Source organism: Amphiura filiformis, chromosome 2 (assembly GCF_039555335.1).
Source record: "Amphiura filiformis chromosome 2, Afil_fr2py, whole genome shotgun sequence".
NCBI lineage: Eukaryota > Metazoa > Echinodermata > Ophiuroidea > Amphilepidida > Amphiuridae > Amphiura > Amphiura filiformis.
In genome coordinates this window covers 95,071,944-95,087,906 of record NC_092629.1, presented here as the reverse complement: position 1 = coordinate 95,087,906, position 15,963 = coordinate 95,071,944, and the positions used below count along the sequence as shown (strand labels likewise).

The window sequence follows — 15,963 nt, the reverse complement described above, 5'->3', positions numbered from 1 at the left end:
AGTGGCTTCTGTTACATCTACTCCTTCCATGAGTGTGTGGAAAGCATTGATTGTAGCACTGGGGGCTTTTAGGAAGGCTTTCATCCGTGTTCCTTTACCTGTTCCATTTTTTCAGTATTGTCTTCACCGGTTAATGAATGGAACAACGGTAAAACATGATTGAATCCTAGGCGATAACGTGTACGTATATAGTCCGTCCAGGAGGCATTCCAAATCGGTTGTATCTTGATTAGTCCTGATGCCGTTGCCGGAGAGAAAATGATCATTTCTGCATCTGTGTGAGTGTTTGAGATGCTGACACAGCCAAGCATATCATCAATATATCCGCTTCCTCATGATTATTGTCCTCAAATTGCAAGTTAGCATTGCTCTTTATAATATGTCCAGATGCTGAGACAATTACCAATTTTGAGGATTCCATGTTGCACTCTGAAAGACCTTTGCTCGATCAGGTCATTGTTTGGTTTGAGAAAGAAGACGGCTCATAGGTTACCAGGATCTTTCCCATGACGTCTTTTCCCCTAATCTTGCTCTTGAGGGAAGTATACTCATATACGTGTCAAAAACGTGAATGATCTCATCAATGTTATCAGTCATTCTCCATGTTCTCATCAACCTGACATTGAAGCATTTACTGAGATCCTTCATTGTATTCACCCATGCTGGCTTTGTCAGTTTCTGAACTTTATACAATCATACCATCCACTACTGCAATTCTTCTATATACTAGGTCCCCGGGGGGGCACTTCAACTTTGGAGGTGACGCGTATGTAGGGCTGTTAAGAGTAAGACCCCTTTTTCAGCATCGCTGTCACCCAAAGACCCCATATTTTTTACGAACACATGCTCTGTCACCCAAAGCCCCCTTATTTTTACATTTGATCTGTCACCCAAAGACCCTTACAAGTTCAATTTGAACAGCAACTTCCATTTATCACCGATTTTGTTACTTATTTTGGAAAAAACAATGAAATTTGAAGCCATTTCGAGCTAGAAATGCGATTTTCGAGGTTTTTGTGGCGCTGTTTCGGCTCTCACCCAAAAATTTCAATTAAAAAAAAGTCATGTTCTCACCCAATGACCCCATATTTTTTAAATTTTGCTCTCACCGAATGCCAAAAATCATGCTCTCACCCAATGACCCCATATTTTTTACATTTTGCTCTCACCGAATGCCCCTTAGTGCGAAAGTGCCAGCCCTACACCTATATCCTTTTCATATTGAAGTGCCCCCGGGACTAGGTCGTGACTCATTAAGAGGGTGGATGTTTTCTCTCTAGTATTTCAATTTGGAGTTGACTCATTGAGTTGCGTGCACGCAGTCGCTGTGGTATATGATACACTGGGAGGTTGCTCATTGAATTGAGAGGATGAAGGCCTCGAAGGTGACTTACTTTGCCTACTACGAGTATCAAAAAGTATTTGAAATCACCCAGAAGGCTAGGTACTATATCGATGACATTTTGTCAGTGTAATTATTGGTCCTTATGTACACTATGGTGCAAAGGTGCAAAAGTATATTTACTTTTTTTACAGGTGGCACTAGATGCCACCTGCTGTCCCGGTTACCACGCGTAAATAATAATAATAATAATAATGGAGGGTTCTTAGTAGGCGCGCAATCTTCAAACGAACTCAAGGCGCACAAACAATAAAGACAAACAAGTTACATATGTGAATCCGGAAAAGCACGAGTTTTAAGTTGTTTTTTGAACTGAGTAAGCGAATGTGTGTTACGGAGGCTGTTTGGAAGCGAGTTCCAAACAGCCGGGGCAGCAAAATGAAAGGAGCGTTCACCAGCCGATTTTAGATTTACACGGGGAGATTTCAATAATTTTTCAGTAGAAGATCGAAGTGATCGAGCTGGTTTGTACGTGCAGAGCGTGGCAGACAGATAAGTTGGTAAAATATCTTCAAAGTGCCGACAAACAAAAGCTTATACTGAATCCGAAATTCTAATGGCAGCCAGTGAAGCCCATATATGACGGGGGTGATATGCTCATACTTCCTTTTCTTCATGATTAAACGGGCCGCGCAATTTTGTATTCTTTGAAGTCTGTTAAGTTGGTCAGTGGTGATACCAGTCAAGGACGAGTTACAGAAGTCAAGACGTGATGTAATAATTGAATTGACAAGACATGATGTAGCTTTATCAGACCGATAAGGCCGAATACGCCCAATACGTCTTAAAGACAAAAATGATGAACGGCAAACTTCACTGATGTGACTGGACATGGATAAAGTTTGATCCAATCTCACCCCAAGGTACTTAACAGACTGCTGTATTTTGATATCAGAATTCAAAATTGTGATGGAATTACTAGCAACCTGCTTGCCCACAATCATAACCTCGGTCTTATCTGTGTTTAGCATTAGCTTATTGCTGTCCATCCAACATAAAATAATGTCACTGATACATTCTTGAATTGCGATCTAGTTACCTCAAACTTCTCAGGAGGACCACTTTGAAATACAACGGTATCATCGGCATACTTATGGAAAGAGCAATTGTGAAGATTGATGACATCTGAGAGGGATTGGGAATATAATGTAAACAAAACTGGCCCCAATACAGAGCCCTGTGCAACCCCTTACAAAATTGGGCACGGATTTGAAGTAGAACCATTAGCAATGACATATTGGAATCTTTGTGACACATATGAATGAAACCATTTAAGAACATTGCCACTGATACCGAAAGTGATTTCAAGGCGTCTAAGAAGAATTGAGTGGTCGAGCGTATCAAACGCAGCACTGAGGTCAAGGAGGGCAACGAGTGAGACAAATTTCTCTTCAGAGTTTTTGAGCAGGCGGTCCATGACACTCAGTACTGCGGTTTCAACACTATGACCCTTCCTATACGCCGATTGATTTATTTCCAATAGGTTATTGTCAAAAGGTGTTGCGTTTATGGCATTACTGAAACAGCGCAGGCATGGCTTGCCTCCTATCTCACCAAGAGAGATCACCAAGTTTGTGTGTCAGGTGCCATGTCTGAAAGCCTTCCTCTGCTTTATGGACTTCCACAGGGGTCTTGCATCAGCCCGGGAATTTTTACAATGTACACTTATCCAATGGGAGCAATCATCCGCCGTTATAACATCAATTACCACCTTTATGCGGATGATGTGCAACTTTATATTGAATTTGACCCTAAAATTCCGGGTGATGCTGCTGTTGCAGCTTTTAAGCTCCAGGCTTGTATTGCAGAACTTAAGATATGGATGAGCACTAACAAGCTGCAGCTAAACAAAAGTAAAACAGAGTTCATGGTGTTAGCTTCAAAACACAACCTGAAAGACCTTTCTACTGTCACTTTGAATTTGGATAACACCACCATCACCCCTTCAACTGTCATTAAGAACCTCGGTGTCAAGTTCGAGTCTGACATGTCAATGACTGCTCAGGTTGCTTCCATATCTAGCTCCACTAATTACCATCTCCGCAATATCAACAGAATCCGTCGTTTCATTGACAAAGACACTTGCAAGCAAGCAGTCAGAGCGCTAATAACATCCAGATTGGACTACTGCAACTCTCTGCTTATTAACATCACAGCCAAAGACTAAAAAAGCTTCAAAAGATCCAGAACCGCTCTGCACGTCTCATTTTCCGGGCAAGCAGACGTGAGAACACTTCTCCTCTGATTCAAGAGTTGCACTGGTTGCCGGTCAAACAGCGAATCATCTTTAAGACCCTTCTGCTTGCTTACAAGTGTGCCTGCACAATCAAGCCCCCATTTACCTCACTGATCTCCTTCACATTTACATTCTGTCAGTCTGTCAACCTGCGTTCCGGACACGACCAACCTCGCCTTGTTGTCAACAGAACTTTCACTGCGCAAGGGGATCGTGCTTTCACAAATGCTGCCCCAATGTTATGGAACACTTTACCAAATTTCATCAGAAACTCTATCACAGTTGCTTCTTTCAAGAGCCAAACAAAAACTCATTTATTCCCGGACTAATTCTTTCCCATGTTTCATGCTGCTTTGTTTTTATTTGTTATTTAGTAATGTAAGATGTGTAGTTTAAGATATTTTTTGTAAAGCGCCGAGGTCGTGTTTACTCATGTTACGGCGCTATATAAAAGCTGCTTGTTGTTGTTGTTGTTGTTGCTGCTGCAATTGACGAAGAACCACTCTTTCTAGAAGTTTTGAGATAAACGGTAGATTGGATACCAGTCTGAAGTTCTTTAGATTATTACAGTCAAGTCCATGTTTCTTAAGAATTGGAGCTACAACAGCCTCTTTAAGTTTAGATGGAACAAAACCTAATAGAAGAGACTCGTTAATGATGCGAGTGATTAGAGGAACCAGGCTCTCGGCACATTGTTTGACAATGTATGTTGGAAGTGGGTCCAGGATGCAGGTTTTATTGGGCATTTCCTTCATCATAGCAACAATATCCTCTTCACAAACCTGAGAAAAATTATCAAACACTGGACCATCATAAATAGCAAAGCATGGAGGCTGGCAATGCCGAGAATCTAATTCCTCTCTTAGGCCTGTCATTTTGTCAGAGAAGAATTGGCAAAACTTGTCTGGCAATTCATCTACAGGAATATTAGATGGGAGGGCACGAGATTTTGATTTGCCCAGAAGCTCATTTGACACATTGAAAAGTTGTTTGGTGGAAAAACCGACAGAGTCTATTTCTTCCATAGTAGTCTTTCTTCGCGGCAGTAACATGCTTGATAGTATCGTTCCTAGCATTAATATACAACTCTTCGTGAACAGACAGTTTTGTCTTGCGCCAGAGTCGTTCGGCACGTCGACGCCTACGTCGCGCATTCCTGACTTCTCTTCTGTGGTGAGCCAGGGGGCGGATGGTCTATCCTCAGGGGCGGTTTTAAGCTGTCAGCAAGTCAGCAGTTGCTGACAAGACCCCCCCCCTGTTATTTTGGCCAAAGGGCCCCCTGCTTTTTTCTCAAAAAATACAAAAAAAAAATTCTCAAAATACAAGTAGGTCATCTAGTATGGGCCCAGGTCCCCAAATGTTAGATATAAGGGTATCATCAAAGCTGGCTCTAAAACTACAAAGGACCCCGTATGTGGACCGTGATACACTTAGGCCTAAAGGTCTTTCCCCTTGGATATGAAGTTTGCCCCAGATATCCAAGATCAAGAGTTCCCGGGGCCCCAAATGTCAATACAAAGGGCCATTCGTTTCTCAAGAGCTCCAAAGGTCAAATATTATAGGTCCACTTGGCCCTTTGTTTTAACATTTGCGGCCCTCTGCCCCAGGGCCTACAATGTTTTAAAAAGTAATTCAAAGCAAATATAACAGTTCATGGTTCTGAGTTGGTACACCAGCACTTGGGCAGTGTACCTTTCATGGGTACATGGGCCTCATAATGTCAAATATTATGGGCTACAAGACCCAGATGGGCCCAGGCCCAGGGCCCCCAAAATATGGGTCCCCAAAATTGCCCCGTGATTCTTCCATTTTAGACCTAACACCATGTTTTGGGCCGTAAAGCGCGCTCTGGCCCTGTATATAGCAAAATTCACCTTCATTTTGGGCTAAAACAAACTGAATTTTTCCGTGCTTCACCAGGTAAATGTCATAGGAAAATCAAAAACAAAATATGCTCGGCTCCCCCTTAATTGTTATGCTTCTGCTGCAATCTTGTACGTAAGTCAAATTAAACTAAGCCACTTGAGTGCATATGCTTTCCTCACAGTGAGTTTGTGGCCCTCCAAATTTTGACCAGGGCCCCCAAAAGGCAAATCCGGCCCTGACCAGAGGCCCTAAGCTGCATAGGCGTGGATGATTTTGCACCATGTTTGAACAGTTTAGTTTCAAAATGGCAAAATGTTTCGCGCATTTGTGACATAAACTTATTTTGTCGCCAAAAGGTCCGGGATTTAAGAATTTTTTCCAACCCATCCCCCCTAATGTCAAAATTCACGCGTAACATATTGGCTTCCTATTCACTGAGGTCAGATTATGATATTAAAACTGATTCTGGACCTTAATCTGGGATTTTGCTTGCTTCTTAACTACCGGGCTTAACTATCAAATAAAAACAGAAAAGGAAATATTCCTTGTTCTTTTACCTACCGTTCAAACACTCACAAATCTGATAAACCCTCGATTTGGATATAGAATAGTGTGAAATTGCAAATTTTCGCGCGCTTCGCGCGAAATTTACCATAATACATGAACTTTTACTTTAGGCCTAAATAGTATGAAATGGAATGAATATTCGCGCACTACGCACACATACCGGTATCTCATAACATTGGGCCGAACTAATGCCCGGGACTAATGCTCACTGGCCAAATTTGTTCTTGCGCTCCTCCCGACAAAAATGGGGAAAATTGAGGCTCACATCGTGATTAAAATCCTGCTTTTGAAGGGTTACAGTGCCCAGAAAATTTTATGATGAAATCAAAGCTGTCGACGGTGGTGATTGTCATATGGCACTGTTGCTTTATTAAAAAGAAATTTCCAAACTGGGCACATGTCCTCACAGATGAGCCACGAACGTCCATCACTTACGGACAATGTGGCCACATTGCCAAAATGATCTTGCCGGTTATCGAGGCAGGTTCTGACATCTAGAACCACTGTAAAAAAAAAAAACATACTTATAAGACCATTTTGCACCATAATGTACATAAGGACCAGTGATTACACTGACAAAATTACATTGAAATAGCTTCTTCACTCCTAGGTGATTTTTAAAACTTTGATACCCCCTCGTAGATGTAGTCTGTGCGGTGGCACCCATAGTGGGTAGGAGAACATGAAAATTGAACAGGCAAGTTCGCAAAACTAATAACGTTGTTATTTGCCAATATTAATTAACATGATCCAAGGGGTCGAAATATATGAGATACTGTATTAGATACTGTATTAGGATCACATATTAAGTATCATGTGAGTATACTCTTGTACTCCAGAAGACAGGATCACATATTAAATGTGCGACACTATGGAATATAAAAAGCAGGATATGGGTATGTTAAAAATTGAAATGAGGAATGGGGCTGGCTGGGGGTGGCTACGGGGCGTTATCTCAAGGACAATACTGTTCAAGGTTGCGCCGCAGGCTTACAAAGAGACAATATTGTTCATGGTTGCGCCGCATGCTTACAAAGAAACAATATCAATCAAGCTTAAACTTTAAATTAGCACCCGATAGAGGGCAGGGCCTGAAGAATGAGGGAAATTATGGGGTAAATATTTAACGGAATAAACTGCATAATCATATTATTTAGATTTATTCCGTTAAAAATCTTATTTTAACTTATCAAATTACTAGTTTTTATATTCTATGGTGTCAAATATTTAATATGTGATCCTGTCTTCTGGAGTACAAGAGTATACTCACATGATACTTAATATGTGATCCTAATACAGTATCTCATATTAGTTTTCATGTTCTCCTACCCACTATGGGTGGCGGTGTCTGTATTTGGAGATAAATCGATAATCTGACGGGGTGGGATGTCTCCGATATCTGCTATATACCGAGATGTGTCTCTGAGGTATCTGCACTTCCATAAGTGTCAACTTCAGTAACTCAGGGATTCACTTGGATTTATCTGGTGCAAAGGTGAAATCATAGTTGCCAATAGCTTTTACAAGACGTCTGATGCGTCCCTGGTCCATTGCTGCCAATTCCCGTCTCAGAATTTGTTTCAGTCCAATCGAAGTTGTTGTTGGCTTGATCCTCTAGTCTACCCATTACTTTAAATGCCCCCACAAATGCTCCAACGGGTTCAGGTCTGGAGATTTGGTAGGCCATAACATACGATTGATGCCTTCTTGTTCCAGAAACTGGTTGGTTATCCTAGCCCTATGTGGAGTTGCATTATCGTCCATCAAGATGAAGTCTTTGTAATTTTGGCATGTTCAAAAGGTGAGGTGTTACGAAGATGACCAGCCTAACCTGATCTAACTTATACGTTGAAATGACAACTTGGCGGGGCATTTAAAAATGTGTTATCTCTTCATGTTTCAACTAGGGATTAAGTGCACAAACGATAAGCATAATTCGATAATGAAGATTATCATTCATCCAGGTATAAATAACTATGAAATTATTATGATCTGATCTACTGGACTTACGTTTTTGTGAGTGGCAATATTTCACATCCTATCTCGGATGCATCATCAGGCCATCTGATGTTAAAATGGCCAAAGTTCGTTGACCTGTGAAGAGGATGTTATATCACAGGTCGAAGATGAGCAAAACCTTTGAGGGATCTTCTTTATTGCTGAACAATAGGTTGAACGGTTGGCTCTTGCATCGTATACCGGCACACCCCCTACGCACTGGTTTCGATATGTCGACGACACATGGGTGAAGATTCGTAAGGCTCAAATAGCCCCCTTCTTTGATCACATAAACAGTGTCAACGAACATATTAAGTTCACGCAGGAAGAACTCAAGGAAGGCAAACTTGCCTTTTTAGACTGTGTAGTTACAGTGGAAAGTGATGGTCGCTTAGAAACATCTGTGTACAGAAAGGACACACACACAGATCAGTACTTGTTATTTGATTCCTACCATCCACTGATTCATAAGCTCGGAGTAATACGGACGCTATTTCATAGAGCGGACACGATTCCGTCAAGTGAGAACGCTAAGGAAAAGGAACGCGAACACCTTCAGAAAGCCTTGAATCTTTGCGGATATCGCGATTGGACTTTTCACAAAGCTCTCTCTCAAACCAAATCAGCTGATAAAGTGTCCACCGCACATGCGACGCAAGGTGACGGTGAATCTAAACGCGGCAGGAGGAGTATCTGGAGTGTCGGAGAAACTTCGCAGAATTTTCAAAGATCAAGGGATTCCAGTGTCGTTCAAACCAAAGAACACCTTGCGGCAAGCGCTGGTCCATCCCAAGGACAAACAACCACAGGACAAACAAAGCAACATTGTGTACGCAATTCAGTGCAAGGACAATGGATGTGATGACCTTTACATACATAGGGGAGACCAAACAGACTCTAGCGAAGCGCATGTACCAGCATAGGAGAGCTAGCACTGGTTGCGGAGACTCTGCGGTTTACACGCACTTAGACAGCACTAATCATTCATTTGACAACAAGGACGTCAAGATATTAGATCGCGAAGGCAGATGGTTTGAGAGAGGAGTCAAGGAAGCGATTTATGTTAAACGGGAGGAGCCTTCACTTAACAAGGTTTTGCTCATCTTCGACCTGTGACGTAACATCCTCTTCACAGGTCAACGAACTTTTGCCGCTTTAACATCAGTTGGCCTGATGATGCATCCGAGATAGGATGTGAAATATTGCCACTCACAAAAACGTAAGTCCAGTAGATCAGATCATAATAATTTCATAGATAAGAATAATTACCTAGCTGGGGGGTTTAGCTAGGTATTATAATTGTTTGGGTTTGTTTTTCCGTTGGAAACAAACCATTATAATTGTTTGGGTTTGTTCTTCCGTTGCCAACAAATCTCATCTATCAGAGCACAGTTCTTGAACCCCAATATATTTGTATATTCGTTGAATATCCTTTGACAATTTGGGTACAAAAAAACTTCTACTCTGTTATCTGGAGGGCACATAACAAATTCAAAATGCTATGTCACTTGCAAATATAATCATGGAAGTATACTGTATAGTCAGAACAGAGATCAAAAGTAGAATCAGACTTGCAGCTGGAATTTGATTACCCAATTGGGTAATAAAACCACCCCTTCACAACTCTAATTTCACTTCACTGACCTCCAAGAAGGTGATGTCAGCCACTACTCCGATTTCACCATTCAGATGGTCACTGTTGTTGTGGATATTATAGCTATGATGAACATTGATTTTTTTCCACTATAGCTAGTCGGAAGTTATTTACCTAGCTGGGGGTTTACACCCCCTAGCTAGGCACTGTAATGCTATCCGATTCTGCTTCTTCTTCTGGCAACAATTTCAAAATGCTTCTCCTCCTAAATGTTACACCCTACAATTACGTTACTAGCACATATATATCCGCTACCCATAGGGTGTAAACAGAATTGGGGTCAAAGGTCATTAAGGGGGAATTTCTGGTATATAACCAAATACCTTCAAAATGCTTCTTCTGTCACATAATTACATAGCACAATGACGTCACTTGGTCACTTGCACATGTGCATCGGATATACTGAGGGTCCATAGCTTGTACACATAATTGGCGTCAAAGGTCATTAAAGGGGCATTTCTGGTATATAACCAAATACCTTCAAAATGTTTCTTCTGCCACATATTACATAGCACAATGTCGTTACTTGCATATATACATTGGCAATACCAAGTGCCCATAGCTTGTTCATAGAATTGGGGTCAAAGGTCATTAAGTAAGGCGGTCAAATCTTACAATTGCATTATCTGGACATTTGTAAGGGGTATGGGGCTCAAACTCGGTGACAACAAATCTCATGACCAGGGGAACATTTTGCAGGGGTCAGGTCAAAGGTCATGCAGAGGTCAAATTTTAGAAATGCATTTTCTGGACAACTGTAAGGTGTTCAGGGTTCAAACTTGCTGACAACAAACTTAATGATCAGGGGAACATTTTAGAACACATTGCAGGGGTCAGGTCAAAGGTTATCTGAGGTCAAATCTTGTAATTTCATTTTCTGGATATCTGTAAGGGGTATGGGGCTCAAAATCAGTGACAACAAACTTGATGACCAGGGGAACATTTTTGGAACATTTTGCAGGGGTCAGGTGAAAGGTCATCTGGGGTCAAATCTTAAAGTTGCATTTTCTGGACACCTGTAAGGGTCAGATACCTCCACAACACCAACATGCCCCAGCTAGGTTTGTGGTCTATGACCACCATTTGCCACTAGTGACAATTGATATTGATTTTCCAGACATTTTGACCCCCAAATGCATGAAACAAGCAGATTTCCTTCCATTTTACTGAATACATCAATAGAATTTACTGCGACTTTCAAATCTTGGGTTACATTGATTTAAATGTACGCTGCGGCGTCAACATTTAGACAATTGCTACAAATGAGGTGTCAAAATGCGCAGAAATAAATTCTGCTTCCAACGCATTTTACGGATTTATAATAAAATCGCCCGTTTTTTAATAATGGTCACTATTTAAGGGGATTAGTTACTTTTTTTTAGATGTTTACCTGTGCAATGTTTAAGCTTACTATGCTATACAATATCCGGCGTTTATTTGTACGCTTTAGTATAGGGCTTACATACATTTTTGTATGTTTTAAATAATTATAACTATTGTCTCAGAATAGAGAACTACATTATTTCTCTTTCGTACAATCTTAGAACCACATAGCCAATCAGAAAAGCCGTTAGAAAAATACGCGGAGTGCATTCATATTGTATAGACCGTTTTCTGATGACGTCGCTTAATCAATATTGGGGTCTCAGATGTAAACAAACAACAAACGCGATGTGAAAACACCAAATACTGCGTATTTTCTCCTCGGTTTCGTCATCTTTCACTTCAACTTCCATAAAATAATTGTTTAAACGGGAACTGTGACTGTTTACCTTTGTTTCAGCTTGTTTTGATGCTACAAAATACAAAAAGATACGGAATAAACCGCGATGCTATTTGAAAATCACACTTTTGTTTACTTTTTGTGAACTAAACGTCTAATACACGGGAGTGCATTAGATGCATCAACATCAGCGCAAGTGCATTATTTTGTCTAATTTCTCGAGCAACAAGTAATACAAGTTTAAGAAGAAAAAACACGTTATTTTTCTGTTTTTATAATGAATTCTCACTAAAAAATTTGGAAAATAGAAACAAATATAAATGCATCAATCCGAACGAAAAATCCGCCCGAACGCGCGCGAAACACTGCGCGTAGTACTCGGAGTGCAAAATATACACATTCAATGCATGTTTCGTATTTTTCTAACCGCTTTTCTGATTGGCTGCTTTGATATAGGAGTGTATGAATTATAGGTTAATACATGAGTATCACTTGTTGAGTGAGAAATTGTACACAATAATGCACGCGTACTGAGATGTTGATGCGTCTAATGCACGAGCCTCGAAGGGGAAGTGCATTAGACGCATCAACATCTCAGTACAAGTGCATTATCTTAATACTAATTATGGCGTGTCCGTCCGTCCGTCCGTCCGTCCTCTGTCCGCGCGCTATCGCGATCGCGTGGCTCGCTAACGCGTGCTCGCGGTGCGCATAACGCGAGCTCGCGGTGCGTATCGCGTGCGCGCGGTGCGCTATCGCGTAGTGCGTGGAGTACCGACGGGCGCAGTGCGAGCATCGGAAAGCATTACAGTGACTAACAGGTGCATCTCATCGGACCAATTATAGGCCTATTTTAAAGACATGATTAACATAAAAATCATCAGTTATGATAAGGCCTATGTAACCCGTTTGCGTTCACATGTCTCCCGATTGATTTGACGGCCTACATCCAGACACTAGGCCTACTAAAATTTCGGATATTTTTGGGTCCTCCGATGTGGTTGCAGGACAGGGTTTGGAAGAGGCGAACGATGGATATTCAGATTATAGGTTCCGAAGTAAGCGTCACAGCTACAAAACAGAGTTGATATAGTTGTGTCTTAATCATTGAGAGCCGTATATCGTATAGTAGTTTGAAAGGTCAGGACAAGTATTATGGGTAAAGGGTGTTGGGTAATTAGAGATAGGCCTATCACGAGAACCGCCCAACCCGAGAACCGCGAAATCTAGTTGTGTATAATTTCTCGAGCAATAAGTGATACGCATTTATTAATTTCATACACGAGAAAAAAATCCCGTCATTTTTGCTATTTTTATAACAAAATTGTCACCAAATATGTTGGAAAATGCACGGCTAGTAATTTAAAATCAGGGCTTTTTTTCTCGTGTATGAAATAGGTTAATAAATGTGTATTTACTTGTTGCTCGGGAAATTGTACAATATTCGGGGCTCGTGCATTAGACGCATCAACATCTCAGTACGCGTGCATTATTTTGTACAATTTCACTCTCAACAAGTAAGACGCATTCATTGACCTATAATTAATTAAGGTTTCAAGAAATCCACTTTTTACAAACATACTATACATAATGTCTCATTTGTTGGTGTTTTTTCATATTGCAGATCATTTGATCATGAAAATACTGTGGCTTGCATTGTAAATACATTTAAGGCCCTGATTTGTTGGTAGAATCCTCTCCTGATTGTCCTTCCGGATACCTAATAGTCGCAATATCTATATTTCCATTTTAAGATGTATTTGATAACATACACCTTCATCTACCCTTTTTAGTAGCAGAAGGACTCTGAAAAATATAAATGTAGAGTAGGAATATAAAAAGATGTTGAGATAAGAAATATTCATTAATTAGTGGTGAGACAACCTTATTATCGTATAAATACGTACATACATACATAATTATCATACGTAGGTCTGGGCATACGTAATTATTTATTTATTTAATTATTTATTTATATATCATTCAAACATACAACAAATCCGTATGCGAGTTAACGCATCATAAAGAATTCCTTCATAATCATTATGTAGCAAGTCCTTCATTCAGTCTCGTTCCAAAACTAAGTCTAATCGTGAAATTTAAATATACTGTATGGACTTTGCATTTTAGGATGCGCACATGACGATAAGCCAACGGTATACCATACGCAAATCAATGCATACCATCGATAATCCGCTACTGTTAAGGGAACAAACCAAAAGATCGATGACGTCCTATAAACGAAACTAGTTTCGTTTAGGGGGAGGGGGTAAAAATACTCGATTACGTTTGTACAAAAACATCGGTCTGAAGAACGTGTCAATATTATTATTATGTCAAATTTTCAACATTTCATTATTACGTTTCTGGCAGGGAGGGAGGGGGTCGGCTGAGAAACGAAACCAGTTACGTTTATAGGACGTCATCGATCTTTTGGTTTGTTCCCTAAAGATGCGCGTATGGTTATCAATATTTCAGGAACATTTTCTTTCAAATAACTTTGCAGAGCAACTGTTGTCAAACTGTTTTTATTTTTTCAACTAAAATGCAAAATGTCAATAGTATGCGCAGTTTATTGTATCTTCTTAGTATTTCAGGCAGATTCTCCTACACTCCGTTTGTTGTGCTATAAGTTAATATGTTGTTTCATGAAGATGATTCATATTTTCCTGTGATTTATCCCTAAATCGTTGACTATATATTTACCATGTTTACTAGTATTCATCCTTATGATCACCAGGACCTACAAGGATATGAATTTGAAAACATATCCTTGCGCATTTACACATAGATTTTCTTAGAATGTGAATTTGCATGGTTTTTATGGTCCGGTATACATTTTCATTGACCGTTCCCTTAATTTACAATATTTAATACTGCCCATTTTTATGAAACTGAGAACATATTGTTGTGATAAAACGTGCCAAATTTGGTTGTAATAGCTGCTTCAGTTTTAAAGATATGAGCCAAAAACCAATTTTAGATGATTTTTTGTGGACATCGCCAATACAACTAGAATCCCGGACATAAGTCGTTCGAACACTTGTGTCAAAGTAGGACCGTTTGAGACCGTATTTCTGATATACTGGACATATTAAAATTTCGCTTTCTTTGACGTGAAGTCTGAACCATTTCCTACTACTACAACCCTCCCCTGCCCCACCAATCAATGTTGGATGTTTCTAGGGGTTCATGACCAAAAAAACAAGCAACAACATTGATCAGGGGGAATGGGGGGCATATTTGAGGTACCCATGTTAAAGTGTTCGAACAATTATGACCGGGATTGTATTTGCGATGTCAAAAATATTTCATCTAAAATTGGTTTTTGGCTCATATCTGTAAAACAAAAGCAGGTATTACAACCAAATTTGGCACACTTTATCACAATGATAATTGTGTCATGTTTTCTGAATTGGACAGCATGATATTGATTAAATTAAGGGAACGGTCAATGAAAATGTGTAGCGCACCATGTAAACCTATGTAAAAACTGTTCTATTGTCAAGAGTGTTTTGCCTGCCAATTTAAAATGTTTTAGTAGAATTTAATGATATTATTCCTGAAAGTAAGAACTTTATATACACAATATTATTTTCTATGGGGGATCTTTATATTTTAGGGATCGGTCAATATAAATATTGAATATTATAGGTTTTTTTGATGTAAATTAGGTACTTTTTTATGAGAAAAGACCACATTTTGATATTAAGTGTTAAAAAAATCATTTTCATTGCAAATATATTTAAATTGTGTACAATTAATAAATATTCGATAATAAATGCCAAACTTTGTGCTAAATTGATCACTGATTGAGCCACTGGAAGTGAATTACCGCAGAGGCAAGATTTATCTTCAGTAGATAGCAGGGTTTATCTTCAGTAGATAGCAAACCACTGCACAACCTGTACGTTTTTGGTTCGTGATCAGTAGAGTACAATTGAGTGAATGTTCTTAGTCATCCAGTAGTTTCAAACAGAGTTTTGGGATTAAATCTAATACTGGAACTTACTTTTTGCAATGACGTTGCGTCTGGAACCAAGACTTCATCAGGCAACTGACCCGTTGGACTGGTCACTCGACTGCTTGATTTCTGTTCAAAGCGATGGTACCCTGACATCTAAGGTGTATAGGAAACCCACACATACTGACCATTACCTTCAGTTTGGTTCCCACCATCCACTCGTACACAAGTTGGGAGTAATTCGAACTCTCCAATATAGAGCTGATACCATCATAAGTGACTCTGCACAAGTTCCCGAGGAAAAGGACCACATCAAAACAGCCCTTAATAACTGTGGTTATCCGGACTGGGCCTTTCTCAAAGCCACCAAGAGTAAAGAGCCAAAGACCGGAGGCGCGAGTGGTCAAACCAACAGAGCCCGCGTAACTATACCATATATTTCGGGAATCTCGGAACGCGTGAACAACCACTTCAAATCCTTTGGAATTTCAACATCCTTCAAACCAGTTAACACGCTTCGCGGGAAACTTGTGAATGTGAAGGACAAGCAACC

General features: G+C 40.1%; 1 protein-coding gene and 1 long non-coding RNA gene across 3 annotated transcripts in view; one reads left to right on the top strand and one right to left on the bottom strand.

The window, feature by feature from the left end:
* The first annotated feature begins 3,059 nt into the window (after nucleotides 1-3,059).
* LOC140145117 (uncharacterized) lies at nucleotides 3,060-3,569 on the top strand. The gene has a single exon (XM_072166900.1). The coding sequence runs from the start codon at nucleotides 3,060-3,062 to the stop codon at nucleotides 3,567-3,569; it is 510 nt and encodes a 169-aa protein (XP_072023001.1).
* A 9,306-nt stretch (nucleotides 3,570-12,875) lies between these two features.
* Nucleotides 12,876-15,963, bottom strand: part of LOC140137724 (uncharacterized) — a 38,103-nt gene continuing 35,015 nt past the window's right edge. For both annotated transcript variants that reach the window (XR_011856889.1, XR_011856890.1), the window contains exon 5: nucleotides 12,876-13,252. This is a non-coding gene — a long non-coding RNA (uncharacterized lncRNA). The remainder of the gene's footprint in view (nucleotides 13,253-15,963) is intronic.

Bases quoted from the DNA above. Each gene is read 5' to 3' on its own strand.
- LOC140145117 (XM_072166900.1), top strand. From the start codon at position 3,060: ATGTACACTTATCCAATGGGAGCAATCATCCGCCGTTATAACATCAAT.